The sequence below is a fragment of the Lepisma saccharinum genome, chromosome 16 (assembly GCF_977018435.1).
Source record: "Lepisma saccharinum chromosome 16, izLepSacc3.1, whole genome shotgun sequence".
Taxonomy (NCBI): domain Eukaryota; kingdom Metazoa; phylum Arthropoda; class Insecta; order Zygentoma; family Lepismatidae; genus Lepisma; species Lepisma saccharinum.
The window spans coordinates 32820457-32844252 of NC_139244.1; the positions used below are offsets into that span (position 1 = coordinate 32820457).

The 23796-nt window shown below is 37.1% G+C and overlaps 1 protein-coding gene across 5 annotated transcripts in view; it reads right to left on the minus strand.

The window, feature by feature from the left end:
- The window catches only part of LOC146000383 (uncharacterized), a 112083-nt gene that overhangs the window by 43826 nt on the left and 44461 nt on the right, over positions 1-23796 (minus strand). For all 5 annotated transcript variants that reach the window (XM_083137961.1, XM_083137959.1, XM_083137960.1 and 2 more), the window contains exons 2-7: positions 23335-23453; positions 11659-11909; positions 8428-8513; positions 5765-5996; positions 3673-3835; positions 542-758 (exon numbers count right to left, since the gene is read on the minus strand). In XM_083137961.1, coding sequence (XP_082994087.1) covers positions 542-758; positions 3673-3835; positions 5765-5996; positions 8428-8513; positions 11659-11909; positions 23335-23397 — 1012 coding nt within the window. In that variant the 5' untranslated portion in view covers positions 23398-23453. The remainder of the gene's footprint in view (positions 1-541; positions 759-3672; positions 3836-5764; positions 5997-8427; positions 8514-11658; positions 11910-23334; positions 23454-23796) is intronic.

Sequence of the window (23796 nt, forward strand, 5' to 3'; positions counted from 1 at the left end):
GTTGATTTGGTTTATTTTACTTCGCTTTTCTGCCACTTTTGGCAAATCGCGAAGAAGAGGATGAGTGATGATATTTTGAAATTGATAAAGGGATTCTCAGAAACACCCATTTCAGGCTGGGATTCGAACCTGGGGCTCCTGACATCGTAGCATGCTGTGCTAATCACTCCACCACAGAGGCTGGTTGTAACTCATACTTGTTTCATGCATCATTTTTACATTAATTCTATTTGAATATCAATTTCAAGTCATTTTTGAGGTCTTATCATTGTCAAAAGATTGTTTTTAGTTTACTATTTGAACAGATAGACTAATTGAAAATGAACCTATAGTGAAATTCGAATCACTGAAATATTGGCCACCAATTTCTTTACATTACAATTTTAGACAATATTAATCCAACTATTTCACAACAGAATTTAGTCATGGAGAATTAAAAATCATATGCTGAAAGAAGTTTTATATTTACAGATGATCGCCGAGATTAAAACTGTTGTGTTTGAGCAAAACCTGTAGTTTGCATAAAATTAAAGTTCTTTACCTGTAATTTTATCCTTTGCTCCTGAAGGAATGGAGAGATTTACTGTCAGTACTCCTTGTGCTAAAGCATGTGGAGCTTCCTTCAGAGGAATCACTCCTGAGTGAGAAAACACGCTGATGTCTAGCTTCCCTGGATCAACCAAAGCAACAGCCAAGGCATCTATGACCAACGAGTGAATCCATGACTTCAGAAGTGGCACTTCCATCATTTGGACAGCCTGATGCAAGAATGACACAAAAAAGGTTTCTTTTTTACTCCTCTTATACACAATGTACTTACATACATGTTTGTGTGTGTGTGTGTGATGTAAAATGAGAACAAAATCGAAAATACTCACCAGACACTCAAGATGTTTAAATTCTTAGTGACTACATTTTTTCTGTTCCAACTGTATATTTGCTCTGGACCTGACAACCTTGCAGGTTAAATATTTCAGTTTCTGCCATTTTTACCTGTATTTCAAGATGCTGCTGCCCACCACCATAAAAATTTAAGTAATGTTTTGTGCTTCTCTACATCTGTGATATCAGATGTATCTGTAAGCATTACAATATAAATATAATATATTTTCTATAATATGTATTATGCACTTGAAAATATTACCTATATCCTTACCTGCAACATGTGTGCTGGTTTCTACCTGGGGGAAACAGCCACAAACTTCAACCTCCTCAGAAACAACTACTGATCCTCCACCCACACCTGCCTCCCGATGTCATAGTGGTAACGTCGTCACCTTGTAATCAAGGTAGAGGTATATGACAGAGTAGTTTGGATCCCACTTTAAAACTGCAGGTCCAGTCCCGATTAGCCTCTCTGTGCATAAAAGGGACTTAAAACAACAATTCAATTCAATCAATCCACCGAAACCTGGACTTCACTGTTGCTTTACATGCCAACCAGCAAATATCCCATTCAATGACTGCTTCCAAGTAGCAATCATCTACCCCTTAATCCGATCCACCAACACTTCAGTTCGTAAAAGATGGGAGAAGGTCTACATATCAGCCATGAGTGCAACCACACACCCTCGGCCTGAACAAGACCACCCAGTAATGTTTCTCATCCCCACTCTTCACCTCCATTACTATCCTTTGACCCCCTTCCCACACTCCAACATCATCCCTCTCACACCACTCACATTCTTCGACAAGCTATAGGGAACCATGCCATTTGTGTGTGTGTGTTCTTTTTGGGCACCATCTTCAACTTAGTTTATGGACCTGGCAAACCATGCAGATCCCACTTCATTCTCCTAGTTTACTTCGTTTCTACATCTGTGAGGCCATGAAAATTTTGAATTTTTTTCTGTGTCTGGTGAGTGTTTCCTCTTTCTTATTTTACTTGGTATAAATACGGAGAAACTATAGTACTCACTTTTACCCGTGAAGCTGTTTTTTCTTCTTTTTTGATTTATTTCAGTGGCCACTGCCACCACCCTCGAAAAAGAAGAAAAAACAGCTTCACGGGTAAAAGTGAGTACTATAGTTTCTCCGTATTTATATACTACCGCGTCTCTCTTTTCCCAATTATGAATTACTTGGTATATGTAAATATTCAATGTCAGTTGTTAATTGGTATGTTCATTCTTTTTGTTTCATACTGTACAAAGTCAAAGATTGAAAAAAAAATTCTGCAGCATCAATATAATTTCATTCCTTGAAAACTATCAGGATGCAAAAGAAATGGGAATGAAAATAGCAATGGACAATTTGCCTAGTTATCATTGATGTCAACTTTACTTGAACTTTACTTGAACTGATAGCATACAAATGAGGAAAGTGAAAGTCAAGTGTCATGTGGAAGAATAAAGTGTTCTGAAAATCTGAAGCAATTGTTCCACTCCCTGCAGAATATTTTGCCATGGCCTGGCATAGAGAAATATGATTCTCTGGTTGCATGCTCCTGCGAATAGGTTTCCAGGTACCCATTGGTTGGTTTCTCATCTTTCACCAAGTAATTTCCATGCAGGGTAAGAGCCAGCCAAAAAAGTTGAGGAAACCACTTTCTTCCTGATGGTGGGTGCTTGATAAGACTTGCTAACTGTATTCAAATGTTCACATTCTTGCCATCTATATGTGCCTCTGAATATATTGGTAATATTTCCTATAGTTTAGATTTTAATAAATGGAATATGTGTAAGAGAAATAAGTGTGCATATGGGGGTGGGGGTGGGGGAAGGTAATAAAAAGATAAAGGTGAAACATATTTTTCTATCCTACAATTTAGTCTTTAGTCATTAAATTACTGCACAATAAAGATAACTAATGACACTTAGGTAAGTTGTGAAATATTGATTTCTTGATATCATTTGAATATCAATATCGAGTCAATACATTGAGTAGCAAAAATATCAATACTAATATTGCTGATATTGATATGACTAAGTATATTTTAGGTATAATATAAGTTGATATAATATATAATAAGTATAATATAATATAATATATGAGTGGCTGCGGTGGCTCAGTCGGTAACGCGTCTGACTACCATGCTAAAGGTCCCGGGTTCGATCCCCAGCCGGTTCAAATCCAGGGAACTTTTCTAACGTTGGAAGTGGCCCCGGCGCCCACCCAGTGTCGAATGATATGGATACCTGGGGGAAACCCTGGGGGGCAAAGGCGGTCAGGGGAGTGATGCTGATCACATCACCCCCACTCACGACCGGATCAAGAAAGTGTGGGGCGTTATCCCCACACCCCCTATACGCCTTCATGGCATGGTGCTAAGCATAGGGGAATACTTTACTTTACCTTTTTTCATATTTTATGTATCTTTCAGTACGATAATTGAATTGTAATTTTAACGAGGCAAACAGGAAATTGTGTTGCTCATTGAATAAATTAAAATCGGAGCCTGACAACACAATGGAGTGGAATGGTTTGCTCTGCAGTCTCTAGTTCTCAACCAGCCCTCTGCCTCCCCACTTTTATCTGAGGTCCATTGTTGATCTTGATAATATCAGTACCATGGATATTGATAATATTGGTATCCATTCTCATGCCCATAATATTACTACCAGGGTTAATATCTTTTATGATGTTGATGCTATTATATTTTAAAAAAATAGACTCAATATATCGAAATATCACACAGCCCTACACTTAGGTAGAAAAATGGAACATACTAACCTTAAGTATCCGGATGCTAAACCAAATATCAGGTTTCTCCAGAAATGTGAAAGTAAAATTGGAGATGTGTGGGAAAGGAATATCCATATTCATTACCAATGTAATGAAAATATTTCCACTGATGTTCAGCTTCTCAACAGCCAGGTCTAAATCCATTCCAACCCTTCGGATATAAACATTTCATACTATAAAAATTGTGATCAGTAGTATGACTTGCTTCATGAAACAGGATCTATTAAAATATTAACCACAGAAAGGTTAGTCAGGTTTAACCTCCTTTAAACTGAGCAATACAACTTTTTGTCTTATGAAGCAAAGCAGAGGGTAATATATATTCTTCGAAGGTGGCCACCATTGATCATGAGACTGAGTATGCAAACTCTCTTCTTGTAATGTGAACCTCAACAATAATTAATCTCTTGCAGTTTGTTCAGGTTTTATCATCTTTATAATTTTACCTTTTAACAGTAATATTTTCAGGGTTCTCATGAAGAGAGTGGGATACAAGTGGTCGTAGAGGACCTTCCCCTTTCCAAAATACATATATCTTTTTATTGAACGACTATAAATTGAAATACAAACAATAAGTATTATTATTAAATGTGTATATTTATATAAATTTTGAAACACGTTCCAAATTGTGATCTTAAACATTGTCATCATGAAGGAATATGTATGTTCATGCAGATTTATATACCAGAAAAATAAAAAGATTGTATGATTTGTATTTTCTTGAAATATATGTAAATTTTGTTGCATATTGATATTCTCTAAAAATAGATTTCTCTATGCAACAATAAGTACCATGTTCATTGATATGAGGCATTGCAGATATTGGGGCAAACTCGACAAAGGTCGATTTCTCCTCAATTGTTGTATCATATACATTGAAAACCAGTGGCGTACCAACATATCATGAGGCCCTGGGTGAGATTAGAATGAGAGGCCCCATCCGTTTTTAAATTTCAAATCTCAATGTGAATCAATACAAAATCTTCAGGATATGTCAGCAAATTATCATATTTAAATTATAATAAATTACTGAAGATAAGGATATTTAATAATTTCACTTACCCTAAAAATGTCTTTCTTTGTCTTCCAGGAGCTGAAATATGAAGCTGTAGGAAGGAAGTAAGAACTACTTATATTATCCATTGCCTTCTTGAGTTGCAAACAACCCAAGCATTTAAATGTCTCACAGTCGCTTCGTGGCAGTTGGAGGTACTTTATTGTTAACATATTAAAATCGGGAGTGCAAGGTCGAGAGAAAGAAGAAAATACAAGGCAAATTGCTTTTTTTATTCAAGAAAATAATAAATGTCCATGCGAGTTTCACATGAGAAATATGACAATAATTTTTACTTTTTCAGGAACCCCTTAGGCTTACAGCCCGCCCACCTGTTTTGACGAATTATAACATTTAACTAGAATTTAGAGCCAGATAAAAACAGAATGTTTTAATTTTATTGCCTACAAAAATTAGCCTTTTCCATCTTTTTTCCCCTCATTTCTATTTAATACATATTTTGTATCGACCCCATGAGATGCGAGGCCCATTCAGGTAAGAGGCCCTAGGCAGTTGCGCACTTCGCCCAGCCCTTGCTATGCCACTGTTGAAAACTGTAGAACTCGTGCAACATCTGACAGGAGTCTACCTAGCCTATGATACTATGTAATTTGCTTTAGAATAGGAGAGTGTGTGAGCGTTAGAATAGGACAGACATTTGGAAAACTGCCGATTCCCGCAATTTGTATTTTGCGAGTTTGCCCCTAATATCTGCAACACCTCCTATAACTGTTATTTACTATAATTATTAACAATACATAATTTGGATGCAAATTACAATGGAAGTATGTAAAGAAGGTTATATGTTTCACTTCAAATAATTCATAAGATAAAAAAATAGTCTCAAACCTCTTAATTTGTAATGATAATAAACACAATGTGAAAAATTTGTAATTTGCATGAAATATTGATAACTGTTGCATGTTAATAAGAATAGTAGATATTTCTGTAAAGGCCTTGTGGATGTAGTTCACTCAGTCTTGAAATTAGTGAAGGAAAACAAAATAACTTTAATTACATACTCACTCTTTGCTAAAGAGTCGAGTGCGAAGAACCATTGTGAAGTCATCACAGTCGAGATGAAAATCTGCCTTCAGAGCCACCTGGTGGTGGAGACTCAGAGCTAAAGTGCTTGGTGGACACCCAAGATTGAAGGTGGACAGGGGAACTGTCTTTCCACTACTCATGTCAAATGCTTTCACACTCCTCACATAGGGAGTTTGGTTTCCAAGGGTAAATTGCTTCACTTCCAAGCTATCTATAAATAAAAATGCTATTAAGAATTTTTGAAAATATATACACATTAAGAAATGCAAGAAAAAATAAAATAAATATTACACTAAGAACTCAATTATCCAAAATTCCAATCCATCTGAAACAATTCTTAACATATTTTTAAAATATACCAAAACATTTTTGTCACTTCAATATTAAAGAGTGATTGTACACATAATATGCACTTTATTTATTTATTACACCATTATTCTATTAATAATGTTATTCAGTATAGTGTATCAATGGTCATATTAGTTTTAGAGTGCATTGTATGTTGGTTGAATTAACTGCATTGGTTCTGTGATTGTACTAATGGGTTGTCATGCACCTGTCATGACAGTACATGCTAAATATATTCTGAATTATCTGAAATGTCATTTATCTGCAATGGGTGCAGTTCAAATAAATTCTAATTAATGGGTTTTTGGAGAACTTCAATTTTTGACACAAATCCTTCATGTTCACATGTAGTGCTTCGCTTCAAGGAATTGCTCCAAAAAAGTTAAGAAAAATAAATCTCTATATAACATGAATGAAACCATGCCCTTAGGATATCAAGTGGGTGCTATTGAACTCTATGGAAACTACATCTCTACTAGAGTGCTGCAATGAGAGTTTTTCGCTTGAGCAGCAAATAGTTCACACGGTCAACACTAGATGGCACACAGAATTGATAGTTCTTCCGCTCGAGCGAAAAATGATCAAACGAGAGAAATACATCCGAACTCTCGAACCCTATTAGTAGACGTATTTCCATAATTTGTCTATGGTAATGGGTCCTCAAATATGGATCGTGAAGTAACATATGAAGTGAAATTAAAAAATAAGTGAACATGATCATCATCTCCATGTTAGAATGCAGTTTTGTGTATCTTACCGAGATATGTGAAAATTAAATAGATGATTATGGGCTGAAACTGCTTAGGCTGACATTTTATGTTTCTATGATTATTATCACATTAAAATGATGTTCGATTGAATGTCATAACTGCATTTTATTATTTCGCAGAATATGATTATCCTTTTCGGTAAGTGAACAATGATGTACATGTACTTCTTGCACTGTGATATGATATTGTAATTGCTTAGGCAGGTCTGTCAGCATGTGTTTCCATTTTACGTTTCAGTCTGTAGATATTGTATACTTTCATATATGGCTGTATTTGAGTCTTACATAATGATATACAAAATTATGATTTAGAATTGTAATTGCATAGAGTGGTTTCCTTCCATGTATGGGTTTTAGGTTGACAGTGCTGCTTATTAGGCTCTGAAATACGGAACGTTGCCATCATTCCACTCCGAGTGTGGTACGATCGAGCGTGGCATGCTCGAGCATGGGAGAATCGAACGAGTTTGAGCGAACGAAAGTGGTCCGATGCAGTACTCTAGTCTCTACAGTAAACTTTTCTGTGCTGGGTGAGAGGATCATAAACCCTGTATGTTTCCTAATCTTGCAAAAACTGTTTGGACTCATTTTCAACCTACCCAATTGTACACGCTTATTTTTTAAATTATTTGAACAATTCACTCTGTGTAAGCTAATGTAGAAGTACTTTTGTTAGGTATAATAATTCATAATTATATCAAGACATTCACACGAAAAGGAATTTGGAAAATTTACATGTATAATGGGTTTCTGCTAAAAAGTTAACTTGCACATTGACTCGAAGTTAAAAAGAAGATAAACACCCAACAAAGATACTTGTTAATTGCAATAGTTTGAGCAAATTTAAGAGCAAAATAAGTCTTCTATGAGAAATATGCATATACCTTTTATATTATGCAGGCATTAAACTCAATCATAACTTTACTGAAAAGTAATGGGAAAATTGTTGCTCGACCCCAGAATTAAACCTTTGTCTTTGGCATTCTGTGCCAATGCTCCACCCTTGAGTTACCAAATAAACCTCTAGCTTCATGCTAAGTTCCAATACTTTGATCTTCGAGTAAGTTTTTTTTTAAAAAATATTTATCTTTAATGCCCATTCTATGTAACTAGAATTTCTCATTGCTATCATGGACGACTGTAAAAGGGGGGGGGGGGGGTGCAAGGGAACTAAAAAATTAATGTCAACCTGAAATTATATATTTCACACATATAATTTCATTTCAGTCACAGTCATTTATGTTAATTATAAGGGCATTGCAGGAACATGGTAACCTCAAACTTGAAGTGTGTTTTTGAGGAGGTAACACTATTCCATGGAGAAATATACATCGTACTTTGCTTTCCCCTCCTTAAAAAAATCCTGTGGATGTCCACAAATTGTTATTTAGCACATTTTGACATGTGAACACTAATGTGATTACCCTGCAATCGAGGAAACTAATTCAAGGGTATCCAATGGCAGCTTACCAGTTCCCTACAATAAAATCTATGTTTGTAATATCATGTAAAAGAAAGTACTTACCAATAATTCCTGGCTTTGCCTCATTAAGTAGAGGTTCTAGCTGATCCTTTACCAGCGTGAATATTGTTGGAGAGCTAAACACCCACCTATGAAGAACAGACTGGAATATTACACTTTGACAGGATAATTATATGTAGATTTAGCAACAACATGAACAAGTACTCAATACATAAATAATCCATAAGCCAAGGCTATTTCAAAACTTGTAAGATTTTAACATTTGGAGTTAAAGGAGTGGTAAGTGGTTGTGAGGGTCAACATTTTGTTGACAAGTTTGAACTCAAGAAATAACAGGTACCAGTATTTCTACCAAATGCAAAACTTATTTCTGCAAACCATAGCACCTGGGCAACAAATTTAATGGTAAAGTTATGCAAAAGGTAAAATTACTGAGAATTAAATGAGGACAAATCAGCTAAGGCAGGGGCCCCTAAACTTGTTATATGCAGAGCACGTAACAATTTTGTGTGGTTGATCACAGGCCATTTCAAGATAATACCTCAAAATAAAATTAGAGATTTCATAAGTACTATGGAAAATCCAAGGTGGGTCATAGTTTGGGCAGACCTGATCTAAGTGATCTGATTGATTGATTGAGTTCATTACCAACAAGAATCCTGTAAACTCTTCTTTCCTTTCCCATTTGTGCCACATGGCCTGCCCATCTAGGACTCTTTGATTTCATTATTCTAATAACATCTTGACATGAATACATATTATGCAGTTCTAAATTATGTAAACTTCTCTACTCACATGTCTCCTCATCCCTGTTAGGAAGGCCAAGACAAAGAAGGAGGGATAACATTGAGATGGACCTAAAGGAGATCGGTAAGAATGGAAAAGACTGGATTGAACTTGTCCAGGGCAGATGGAAGGCTTGTATTGCTGCAGCCATAAACATTTGGGTTTAAGAATGCTAGAGAGAGAGAGATTGAGTTGATTTATTTTACTTTGCATTTCTGCCAGTTTTGGCTTAGAGGCAGACAGAAAATCCTGTCAATGCACATTGATTTGAGTGTCTGCATGGGCGTCGCCAGAAATTTTCCTGGGGGAGGGGTCGAATCAAAGATGTCGAGGACACCCCCTCCCCTCAAGAATATTCTGATACAGGCCAGTGGCATATGCAGAAGTTTGTCATTTTTAAAATTATTGCATTATCGGTATGTTAAATTATGTTGTTGTTGTTATTATTATTACTAGTAGTAGTAGTAGCAGCAGCAGCAGTAGCAGTTTTAGTTTATTTTATTTTAGCATCTAATAAGTTTTTTTATATGAATAATATAGTACTTGTTACAACTAAGATTATATAATAGTTACTTCGAACATTAGTAACAGTAGCAGCAGCAAACGTAGTAATATACGAAGCTTCAAAACATGTGAAAGTTACAAATTAACAGTTTCAGTGTTGCAAATTATGAGAGTTTTGTACGAAATTCGATATCTCAAGACCATTTTTAAATAATGATGCAAAATTAGGTGAAATAAAGTGCTTCGTTTATAAATTGCCATTAATTGAAAAAAAAGTAGATGGAAATTTCGAGGGGGGTCCCCCCCTTCCTGCCGGCCCCCATGAGTGTCTGGCATGAAGTTAACAAACACATACAAAAAAAAAAGTTATGTAACCAAAATAAGATGGATCAGCCAAGTGCACAGACAACTTATTCAAAGATTATAACAAGAAATTAGAACAGTGTTTGATAACATGAAAAATGAATGAAATATCTGATGAGGTATTGGAATTTGGATATAACCTTGGCACTCTACAAGAGGTAAGATGGCAAAAGAATGAAAGAGTAGAGAGATTGTTTTAAGGGTGTATCCATAAAAACTTTGGTGGTGGCCAAGTAGGCCCAGGTATGTCTGAAGTTTCCTATTATTCTTCCAATTCTTTGAACCATGTAAAACATATATATTCCTTTCCCGGATTCTCTGGATTAAGAGAACGCGAACGCGTTCTGTGCTTATGTTGAAAGGTGTGCGCCTCGTCCAATGAACGCGTGGAGGGAAGGGGCATCCACGGGAGGGGGCTCATTCGCGGTCCAGTAGTTCTGTAGTAACCATGTCAGCTCGCAAGTCTAGGGGGACTCTGCATTCAGGAGAGTGCCTCATAGTGTTGAATGTGTTCGAGAACAACTTGTTTGAAAAGTTTAAAACACGTGTTTTCTTTTTTTTTTACAAATGTTTAAAACAAAGTGTTTGAAACATGTTTTTCAGACTTGTTTAAAACACATTTTGATACATGTTTCATAGTTTGTGGTTATTCGCATGTTTCTTGAAAATGTATGTTTTAATTTTTTTCTGTTCTTCGTAGCATTAAAAGACAAATAAACGTGCAATATTATTTGTTATTTGTGTAAAACAATACACTGGCCATTGTTAAGAATAAAAGAAGAAATTGGCAGCAGAAAGCGTTTTGCTTTACGGCGTTACACCGCGCAGCACTTCGTTGCTTTCATCCCGCACCCTTCCCCACCCAGTCTGGCCCCGCCCACAAGCTTTCCCCTCTGTGCGTCGCTACTCCAGAGAATCCGGAAAAGCAGTATAGGCATATGTGTGCATTTAAACATATATATGCTTTACTTTTTGTACTGTATTTACAAACCAAGTGCACCACAACATGTGCAGTATCGTGCAGAAAATTCGAACACAGTGGAACGGGGACCAAGTTGAAGAAATTTAAATTGCAGAAAAATGTAAAATCCAGGAAGACTTCATAACATTTTGCCTTATTTGGCAAAGGAGAGAACATATAATGCAGGAAAATGTCAAATCTGGGAATGTAAAATCGGGGTTGCACTGTATTTGTAACATGTTCCTTAAAGAAAAAAAAATATGGGAGAGTCTGGATCTTATGAGATCCATATTTTGGATATGTGATTGTCAGGAGCAGTGATTGGGTGCCGAAACTGGGAGGGCAAAGACAGTTTACTTTCTATTGGTAGACAAAAGAGGCCATAGTCTGGAGGCCTGTCCCCTAATCGCAGCCATGAAGACAGAACTGGACAACTTGGCACAGGTGTTGTTATAACAAGGAAACTGAAGCTCAGTATGATTGATTCTGACAGAATGCATGTCAACATGATCATAAAGGAAGAATATGATGAAATAGATTAGAGCTTTAAGACAAGCTTCAAATGGTGAGTAAAAAGAATAAAATTATGATTCATTAATTATGGTTGCTATTTTAATACTGGGACAGGAAAGAGGGGATTTCAGAAAAGGATGACTTACCAACGATTTATAAGAAAATTCAGCCACTCGGCTGATTCATCCTGATACATAGCTTTCCGCTGGTATGCCTTCAAGGTTTCATAGTTAACCACAGCCGCAACCAAGCGAGTGAGTTTGCTGTGCCACACAATCACAACAAGGACGATGATTAAGAGCAACCAGGCCAGGGACACACCACTTGCACCCATCACCCAGCTGCAGCAAATGGTACAAATGATGAACACCAGTGTCCTGGTCAAGTTAACGTCCCTCTGGAAAAGAACAATCAAATCAATTTTTGATTAGGCATTTTTATTCTATTAGCTACTTTCATGACAAACACCCTGCCTCAAAAAGAACCTGTTAAAGTCATTTTACACCATCTCTTGTAATAATACAGGGTGGCTCAAAAAGTCAATTAACACCCCCAGTACAAGGCCACTGCAGTGCGCAACGTGGAAATGGTGATGACCAATCGTTGCCAGGCCAAGGGGGAACCACATTGACGCTACCCACCCGTGCGATCGGCGGCCATCTAGATGTCCGCCATCTTGAATTCAACTATAGAATTTTAAATGGGAAGGGGGTGATATGATATATCAAATCAGGCTAGAATTTTACGAGAAATGCAATGGTGAAGGGTTTTTTGATGTATCTTTAACTAGTAAAAAGTTATGACTGAATTCTTGTACCAATTTGCTCCTTTACGAGGTGTTAGAAAAATGCCTTAGAATTTGTTTAGCGCATCGGTAACGCATCGAGATCAAAGTGACATCTAGGGAGAGAAGTTTGCATGCCATTGCACAAGATTTTAATGGGATACATCCATGAAGAGCTGCGCATTATGAATGGTTGTCGCGAACAATTTACAGTGTGACACTTCCATTGAATTAAAAGTCCTTCACAGTGACATGGCTAATGTCTATGTTCATAAGGAAGTTCATAAACAGAATATGCGACCCTTGTCATCTGATAACTAACTTTGGACAGAAACTGCTTCACAACGTTCCCATAGTGGTCTGGTGTTCCTCCCTATTGAAAAAACTCTGTAAAAAGTACCTTCTTCCATAAGCAAGGATGAAAAAAGCTATTTATTCAACAAATCCAAGTAGCCCTAAGTATTTAAGGTTCCGTTGATGGACAATTGACTAACCAATCGTGTTCCACACAGCATGCCACACCATTAAATTACCAGCACTAACCATTCAGCTTTGATCTGTCGAAAATGGGTTATCAGATAAAAAGCATCGAATATTCTGTTTATGAACTTCCTTATGAACATAAACATTAGCCTCATCTCTGTGAAGAACTTTTAATTCAATGGAAGCGTCACACTGTAAATTGTCCGCGACAACCATTCATAATGCACAGCTCTTCATGGATGTATCCCATTAAAAATCTTGTGCAAACGCATGCGAACTTCTCTCCCTAGATGTCACTTTGATCTCGATGCATTACCGATGCTCTACACAAATTCTAAGGCATTTTTCTAACACCTCCTAAAGGAGCAAATTGGTACAAGAATTCAGTCATAACTTTTTACTGGTTAAAGATACGTCAAAAAAACCTTCACCACTGCATTTCTCGTGAAATTCTAGCCTGATTTGATATATCATATCACCCCCTTCCCATTTAAAATTCTGAAGTTGAATTCAAGATGGCACTCACGTGTATGTGTATGTGGTGCTTACAACTCTGAACCTTGTGTTGCATCTGAGGTGCAGTGTCATGTCACGTTTCAAATTTGTGCTGATGGTAGTGAATAAACCTCTATGTATATATGATGTATGGATAAAAGTGTAAAACGATTTTCCTTAAATACTGTATAATTTATTTCTTTAAAAAATCATACCTATTATAGTGATTTCTTTGATTTTAGTGTCTATTATAGTGACTAAAAATTTGTGCTCTAATAATGAGCTGTGACAATTTTATGCCAGATCACTAAATTCTACCCTCACTCAAAATTCAATGTTCAATCCTGACACTAAAATCGCCGTCACAATCTAAGACTTAACATTGATATGCTGGACTAAATATTGTCCCTTACAATTGAATGCTCGATCTGGCCTAGCTTTCGTCTTGATTTTCTTTCAAGGCTGCTTCGGTATCGGTACCATAATTACAATAGAAATCCGCAGCTGTGCATACTAGGTTAAAAACCTGGGCTATCATACCATATCTTAGTGTTCGAATGAATAAAAATTTGCTGGTGGGGGTGTTTTTTTTTAAACTCATTTGGGGTGGCGGGTTGAAGTGATGTGGCACTGTGATTAAAAATATATACCTCATAAATAAAAAATGGAAATATTCACTATGTCAGCAAGGAAAGGATTTCAAGAATTTCATTCTTATTTGCACAAATAAGAGGGCCATATTGTGAAACAATTTTCTACTCCCCACTGTATCTCTAGTTGTTTTAAGGTCAACAACCTCTTTTTCATCTCGTTTGCAAGCGTTCAATGATGTTCTTGTCCCTGCCATATGCCACACTTTCCCAGTGCCTACGATAATTTGGCTTCAAAATTCACCGTTCCTGGGAAAATTACATGCTAGGAAAAAATGATTTGCAACATTGACCCAGACTGTTGAGGTAGTTCAGAGGGAATTTTCCTGCCATATGAAACCCTGTTCCCCTTTCCTGTAACAGTTTGGCTCCACAATTACCCGTTCCTGGGGAAATCAAGGTGCTAACTCCTAAGAAATCAGGTTCATCTTCTTATTGAAATGAACAATTTTATGCACATTTTCTGATAGATGTTTTTTCCCGTATTTTGGTCATTTAGTCTGAGCTTCGCAGATAGCCTAGATAGCTCCAAATATACGCCCCTGGAGATCCGTTCCGAAAGTCGCACAAGTTTAACGCGTTAAATGAGTTACGGTCATTGGCCTTTCCGTTAAGTCCTGTCATGATTATCTCGAGACCCAGTACACAGAAAATTTTCAAATTTTACCTGATCACTAGACCTCGGTTTTTAGGTTCTACTTGTGAAAAGTGTGCTTTTACGTTCTTAAAATAGGCTCTAACAATCCAAAAATAGGTTCGAAAAACCCTAAAATAGGTTCTAAAAATTCTAAAATATGTCCTAAAAATCTTAAGTCAGATTCGAAAAATCCTGAAGTAGTTTTCAAAAAAAACTATGGCGATGGCAGAACTTACCATTGTAAATTTGCTATTAAAATCCACTCTTCGCCGCATAGTTAGGCAACAATCATTTTTTCATGTTATCCACAGTCAAACTTTGTAATTTTGTCTGTGAAATATGCTGAAAATAATCTTTCAACAAGATCATAGGCAGTGGTGCAAACTTCAATGCTGAAATGCTAATTTGCAAGGCTTGAATGTCACGAAGCACCGAAGTGACGCGAAAGTGAGCAAGTTTCCACTTTGGACTTTACAGGTAACAGTGGCACCAGACATTTGAGTTTTGAAAAATCACCATGTACTTGGAGGAAGGGAAATCGACAGAGAGTACGTTTCAAACACATTCGTCATTGAATTTTTTCGTAACCGAACAAAGCAAATGCCTCTGTGTGACATAAAAATCCTGTAAAAGCTTTAAAAATATATAAAAACCTAAAAAAAAGATCATGTAGGCGAAAAAACGTAAAATAGGTTCTAAGCAAAATAGGTTTTTAGGCACTATAAAACTTCATCAGTTTTTGCGTCTTTTAACGAAACGACATAACTTATTATATCTTACATACCCGTAAACGAAAAAATAGGTTAAAAACCTAAAATCCGAGGTATAGTGATCACTGAGGAAGGACATTTCTAGAGAAACACTTTTAGATCTTTTCATTTACTGCATCGCTGTTTCATAAATTAATTCATTAATTGTACTCTTGAGATATCACATTTTTTCTCCCTCTTCTTGATAGAGAAAACGTACTGCTGGGCAAAACCTGCTCCAACTTCCCAGGATTGCACCCAAGAACCCATTTATTTGAGACTGGGTGAGCTCCAGAACTGAGGGACAAGAACAGATAAATTCTGACCTTAGATCGCCCACCCTGGAAATCTAACTCGTATAACATGTCTAATGCATATTAATTATATCCTATTTTCAATGTGTATATATATTTCAGAAATTTTTTTCACATAACCGTTTCTTCAAACAACTAACCTACTTATGACTGATTTGGTTGATTTGGTGTTTTAAGTCCATTTTGTGCACAGTAAGGCTAATCGGGACTGGACCGACAGTTTAAAGTGGGATCCGAACCACTACGTGCCTCCAGGGGGTATCGAACCCAGGACCCCTTGATTACAAGCCGACGACGCTACCACTGCGCCATCGGGGAAGCCCTACTTATGAAATCTATGGAATGCACTACCTAATAAATTCCAATACAAACTTTCTTAGCACCCTGTGGTTTAAATGCTGTTGACAGAATGATAGTTTATAGTGCAAGGAGAATAAACTCAGACCGTCAAGCGATGAATTGTTATATGTGTAGTAAGCATGAAATTAGATAAGAAATGAAATTGCATGCTAAATTTCCAACAAAGATAACGCAATGTCATTGTATAGATAAAGATTTGATGTTACATCAAGAGATACAGGTTGTACTATTGCTTTCAACACTTCATAATCACAAAAATTGCAACGGAAACATTTGTTAAACGCACTGCAATATTCTCTCTCACCGTACATAGTGAAATTATATAATTATCAGAAAAACTAACAAGGGAATAATTACCGTAACAAGATGTAATACAGAAAAAATATCAATTTCTGGTTCATTTCAGCAGCTGGAGACTACAGAGATTATTTTTCTCTTGATAAGTTGCTGCACCCCACTGGAACAAAATTAACCAATTCTAACATTTCTACACAACAGTGGTAACTTCGTCGGTTTGTAATCTAGGGGTCCCGGATTCGATACTCGGTGGAGGCATATAGCGATCCGAGCGATCCTACTTTAAACTGTAGGTCCAGTTCCGATTAGCATATCTGTGCATAAAGTGGACTTAGAGCAAAAACTCAAACCAAACTATTTCTACACAACTAATCGTGATGGAGAGCACTAAAAAGTAAATGTTCCTTCTAGTGAACACCAATACAGAAGAGGTCAACAAGACGAACCTTCCTCTGTAGTGGAGTATTGTGCCAGGAGTCCCAGGGTTGAATCCCGACCTAGGCACCTGTCCCTTCATCAATTTCATCATTCATCGTGGCAAATAAACCAGAAAGAGGAACCTTCGAAAATTTAAATTTAATTGTTGTATTGGAATTTTGATACTCTCTCTGTGGTCAAATTTTGGCTCTATATTTGAAAAAAATCTTAAATACAACAAAACAATTGTAGATTTCTAAAACTTCACTATTGGTATTAGTTCAGAAGCATGCTATGTTTCGACTCTAACTTCAAAAATTGTTTAAAAAGTTAAATGTGGCAACTCTACTTTTCTGATTTTCCAAAACTTCCCTACTTTGTTATTACCACATTAGCAGAAATAACCAGCATGTCGACTTTCAGGTTTCTGACCTCAAAATTTTAAAGAAGTTAGATATGCCAATACTGCATTTTCGCCGCAACCAGCTTTCAATCTTCGAAAATAAGAGGAAAATCAGGTATGTGTATCATGTCTTCTATCTTCTATACGTACTGAATCGCTTTTTGCCTACGCACACCGCATCGTGTCCGAATTTTAAATCTTTGGAAGTTCGAACTGGTCTGCGGTAGTTTAATCAAATGCATTTTGCTCGAACCGAAATGCCGAACTACTTCCCTCCGAGACTGGTTTCCTGGAGTGGAGCGAAACATAATACTTTGCAGGAGCAGGTTTGAGTTTCAGGTCATCTGGGCCCGAGTAGAAATTTACTATTCGACACCGATTACGTATCCGATATCGGCTCGCTGGCCCGAATAGAACAAATATTGTGAGGAAAATTTCAGTTTCACCGGAACCAGGACTCAAACTGAATTGAGTTTAAGTTGCGATTAGTGTTGGGCGATATCAACTAGATGATATATCGTCACGATGTTTTGGCGATATAGCTATGTGTCGGCGATATATGTATATTGTGTCGGCGATATAATATCGTCACGATATTTGACGATATATATCATGTCGGCGATATAATATCGTCACGATATTTGACGATATATATCATGTCGGCGATATAATATCGTCACGATATTTGACGATATATATCATGTCGGCGATATAATATCGTCACGTCACGATATTTGGCTAGGGTTACCAGATCGCTATAAGAGAAAAGTAGGACATGCTGTCCCAAAATGTAGGACTTTAAGTCAAAATGTAGGACACAGAACATTCGCAATAAATAATAGCCTATATATTATTTCTATAGAACTCGTTAGAAATTAATTTAAAAATGACGCTTTTCAGTTTTTTTAAAAAAATATTTCTTAATAAATACCTAAATGCAAAATCCTGTAATCATACTAAACAATGCACCTCTTACTACTGTACATGGTTCAACTGGCACTTCTCAGAGGAGCCAATTTTTCTCAAAATTTCAAGTTTAGTCAAAATATATTTATGAGAGACTGGACAGTCAAACTCTTTGAAATTATAGGGACCAGTACCAAACTTTTTACAGACTTTATGAAAAAATTATTTCTCTCATAAGTCCGTTGTGCTGATGGTTAATTAAGGTATTCTCTCAACATTTACATTATGACCTGTAATGGCGAATAAATATTTATTTATTTATTTCAAGTTTCAGATACAGCACTTTTAAGGCCATTTTACACTGAAAACTCTAACAAATAACAAGAACAAGTCAAGATGGTTTAAGGTAAAAACAAGAAAGGTTAAATATAAACATAAAGCATAAACAAGGAAACAAAGATTTACATATTCATTTTTAGGGAAGATCGGAAAATACTTTCAGGAGCAAAAATGTCTATGTTTGTGGGTTGTTTATTGTAGAACTGGGGCAGCCTGTGGAATAGAGCGCGCTGTATAAGGGAAAGCCTAGCGGTGGAGGTGTGGAACAATTCAGTGTTTCGGGTCGATCGAGAGGGAACTCTGAAGTTGAATTCTGGAAGCAGAAATTCAGATGTTAATTTTCCATTGATGATTTTATAGAAAAATTACTGTAATTTGAAGTGGTTCCACAAATTTCATCTTGGGTAGTTTTAGTTCAATAACAGGGTTTCTACCAAAATAACAAATCCAAAATTCTTGACTTTTTCAGGACTTTTCTTGGCCTTTTTTCGTTTTTCTTAACCATTGTTTATTCGACTCCTACTTGGGTAAAGTTGGAAATTAGCAATTAAGAAAAACATCAATTTAATGAAATATCCCCACCAAAAGGCCAACTGAAGCTGTATTTAACAAGCAAATTAGACCTGCTTTATCTATTAACACACACTGGACTGCATTTGGCAGACTAGCTAGGCTCTGGCGTCTGGGCTCACAGCCAGTATAATCTTATATGGGAGGACTTGTGTTGGGAGGGGGTCGTCCCTGTATGTTTGTAATTGTCCCTTCGTCCATCTTATCTAACCATCATTCATCCTTATCTTCGCGATTACCAAAACTTTGTTCATTAATTTCCCGTTTATTCTCTAGCAGGACTAACTTTTATTTTCTTTTTGGGCAATGACTGAATAAAATAAATTTCACTATTCAGTTTGAGATCGCAGTCCATAGACTTGTAACTTGCATGAATTATCTTTGTTTAACTAAAACACATACATGTATTTTCATAATTAATATTATGTGACGCTCAAAATGTAGGACATCTATGATATTTTTCAAATTCCTCTCGGACGCCGGACGTAAGGCTAAAATGTAGGACATGTCCGGGAAAAACCGGACGTCTGGTAACCCTATATTTGGCGATATGTATATCGTGTCGGCACTATAATATCGTCACGATATTAGACGATGTATATCGTACTGGCGATAAAATATCGTCACGATATTTGGTGATATATATCGTGGAGACAACGTATCGCCGATATCACAATACGGAAAAAAATATCGTATCGTCTGTGACAATATTTTCTTGACGATATATCGCGATATCAAATTTACGATATCGTCCATTCCTACAGGGTGCCCCACAAAAAAAAAACAGGAAATTTAAAGTTATTTGTATTTTATACGTGTTATTTTGTTGTTTTAATGTTTCACTGTGAAGATTATTTGTAATGTGAATGTGTAATTTCCTTTTTCCGTTTTACATCAGGTAGCACGAGAGCGAAAAAGTGAGTTTCTGATACGAACGTTTCGAAGGACACGAGTAGTGGAAACAAATATGTTTTTTGGATGAAGCGAGTTTCAGTCTTCATGCATCTTTGAACCGGCAAAATGAGCGCATTTATCGTGCTGTTCAGGTTAAAACAAACATTTCAGAGAATGATCTGCTGGTGGAAATTGATAAGCAACAGCCATCAATCATGTGCTACGGTGCGGTCTCCTGGCATGGCAAAACAGAGTTGCGGTTTATTGAAGGCGACGCTGCTGTGCAAGAAGATCTACCGAGGTACAGAAGAAAGAAGAACACAGTAAACCAGGTTGTGTATAGGGATGAAATGTGCACTCAAATATTCCACGACGTAAACAGAGTAATGGACTGGGATGAATGGACATGGCAACAGAACGAAGCAAAGGCCCATACAGCCAGGGACACTGTGGCATGGCTCAGAGCAAATACTCCTGACCAGTGGCGGCTCGTGGTGAACCAAAGTGGAGGGGCGACAGCTCATAAACTTGCTCTACTTGTACTGTGAGTGTAATTGATTAATTTCGTATATAACAGCCAACATGATAAGAAATTGATATATTCGTCTTTACTGAATATCATGCTTTGCACGTTTGCACATATTATGATAAATTAATAATTATTTAACAGTAATGCGAAGATTACGAAAGATGGAAGAAGAAATAGAGTTCTAACAGATTTAGTTGTTTGTTTTTTAACTTAACAGAGGGGAAAATTGATAAGCACAACGACGAATATTTACGTGCATTGAACGTGAAAATTTCTAGTAAAAATGTTACACAAAAAACGTTTCCTGTCCAACATGACTAATTGATATATGAATTAGGGCAGCAAAGTAAATATCTCACTGGAAAGGTGATATCTGCGTTACCAGAAGCTCAAGCTCTACAGTAAAAACTTCAAACTTACCAGAAATCTTCTTCAGACATGCTTGTTCACCAGAAATCTTCTTCAGACATGCTTGTTCTAGATTCAAATTCGGTCTAGGCCGGCCTAGGTTTTTTATGTTTATTTTATTCATCTAGACTTCTGGGAGAAAAACTTCGCACCAACAAGTTCTCCACATAGCTCATCGCAACAAACGCACAACTACAGCACACTACCGAAAAAGCTTCACTTTTCCATGGAAAACGAAGAAACAACAAGCAAAGAAAATCGAGTATTCTCTTTGCAACAAGTGTCAATGCTATCGTCTTCCCATGCAGTCATTTTATTGCCTCGGGGTTGCCAGACAATTTTGCCAAATTTTCAGAAATTCGTAGTACACAGGTTCCTGTAGCGGCTCTTGGTGAGTTTAAATGACTAGTTTCTAATTTATTTAACAGCCGGCTTGAAAAGAAATTGTGAAACTTTGTCACACTATCAGGGGTTTTTCAAAACGTGCTGATCAAAACATGTAATTAAATCTAATTTTGTGAGTAACACGAAGCTGTAGCCGACTTCCGTGGCTATAAAAAGCCATGGATCCTGGGTTCGAATCCCGGCCTGGACATGGGTGTTCTTTGTGAGTGCCCTTCCATCATTTAATTATAACTTATCCTCATCGTCGTGATTACCGAAAAGTAGCAGAAAGCGACGGTAAATAACAAATATCAAGCACCTGTCTGTACTTTTTCAGTTACCGATATTTTCTTTCCTCATTGGAAATTGCATTATTTATTGCTCTATGGAATACAGAATGATTTCTTTCGACGGTTGGTAATTTTCTTTCTTACGTTAACTTCATTGCTTCTGGCAACTCTTCATTGTTTACCGTTCTCCGGAGAGAGGGCCAGTTTCGCCTAGGGGGTTGGTTTCGGACGACAAACCCTCCGTCCTCCCAGCCCATTCCCAGCCACAGATCCCGCGCGTGTTATTCCGCCAGTTCCCGCGCCTCTTACCCCTCGCGGCAGCGCCTGAAAATGCTCTACGTCTCGTAAGGTGGGAGGACGCCGCCCTGCCAGATTTCTCTCGAAGTTCCGTATTCCCCCGCACGGTGGCCTGCAAACTTCGCAATTGTCGCGGAAGAATGAATACAGAACCGACTAACCAACGATCTATAAGCAACGGAATATTTGTAATTGAGACAATGTAAAATATAATATATAAATGTTAAAGTAATGTTTGTTTACTTGTGATTACACACGGCAGTGCGGCGTCCGTATCGTCCTTATGAGCGGCCGCCCCTGCTCCTGACTTTATTGAACCTAACGACTGGCCGTCAAAAAGTCCAGATTTTAACGTAATGGATTTTTGCATATGGGTTCTACTGTTATACCAAGTTCAAATACAGAGGAGAGGAATCACAGACATTGACTGCTTAAAAACTGTGCTGACAGCTTGGAACAATATTCCGCTTGACATTATCCAGAATGCCACTGCAAGTTGGTTACACCGTCTACGGCGTTATGTACATGGGCGGAGTTTGAGCTTTTGCTTTGGGGGGGCCAGACTCTGGGAAGAAGCATATGATGTACCTGAGGGTTATTGAATATCCCCTAGTTTATAAGGGGTTCGGAGGCCTTCCCCCGGAAATTAAAAAAATAAACAACTTAAAAACACTGAGTTTTAGGCCTTTTAGATTTGAAAATGTTAAATTTCCTCGCTTGAGTAAACAAATATTAATTAGTATATTGGTTGTCAGTTTTAAAAGAAGAAAAACAGTACGATAATTGCATTTTGCATTTTATTATTTTTTATTGATACAATACTCGTATTACTTTAAAAAGTTACGGTACAATAGTAAGCTTCAGAAATTTTAGAAAAATTAAATTGAAAAGTTCCTTTGATGCCTCAGCAGTAACTGTTGACTCAACACAAAGTCATTTTACGTTTTTCTTTCTTCAAACTGTACACATCAATCAAATCGTCTAAGACCCGCTATTGCGGTGCAATTACCGCACATGCCATCATGCCAAACGTCAAGATTTGGGGTATGGCTTCATAACAAAAATGTAGTAACTGAACTTAATCGTCTGTGTTTTTTTTAGTCTTCTTTACGTTGGGAGGGGCCAGGCACCCCCTGACCCTCCAGAACTCCGCCTATGGTTGTGTGACAGCCCATGGGAAGCATTTTGAACATTTGAATTGAATATGGCGAAGTGTAACAAAGGTACAGTCATATTAAATGAGCTCAAACAAATTTCCTGTTTTTTGTGGGGCACCCTGTAGTTGCGATCCCCGACAGGGAAGTAAAGGGAGCATTTGCGAACAGGATGATGAGCATGTGTATAAGTGTGTTTAATTAGATATTTTGGATTGTGTAGGCACTCCTAGGAGAAATAAACCCTGGTATGTGACTATGTGCAACGCGTAGGCGACCAAACACACACACACACATTCATTCAAACAGTTCTTTCAATCTGTTCATAAAGCACCCGGTGAAAGAATAAAACATAAAAGAAAACATTAGAATTGTGGTATATTGACGTAGATTGGAAAGACATTCTGAACCAAATAATTTTATAGAATCACACATAGTTATCATAAACTATTGAATACTTACATGGCTTTTTTGTGCGAGCGCATCTTCAAATTCCTCTTTGCTGGCAGATATATCCATTCCCATAAATCTTGTTCCTCTTGTGTCTGCTTCTGACTTTGTATCATTCAGCTTCGCCTTCCCTGGAAAAAAAAATGTTACGAGAAAGTGATAAGCAGGATCCTAAAAGTGGAATTTAAATTATGCTGGAAAGGTGTTAATATTAGAAGTATGTCGATTGCCCGAGTAGAAGTAGATATTGTCTACAACGCCAAAATACACAGCATACATCATATTTCTTGCATAAGGTCTCATGTGTTACGCAATCAAGGCGAAACAGTAATCTCCAAGTAGTTCTAACGACCTGGCTTTACCTAAAGACCTTATTGACATATCTTGTATAGTTTGATGCACTGGCGTATATGCAGGATTTCTTTCTCGGGAGGGGTTGGGATTGTAAATGTGGATAGTGTATAATTTCGTTAT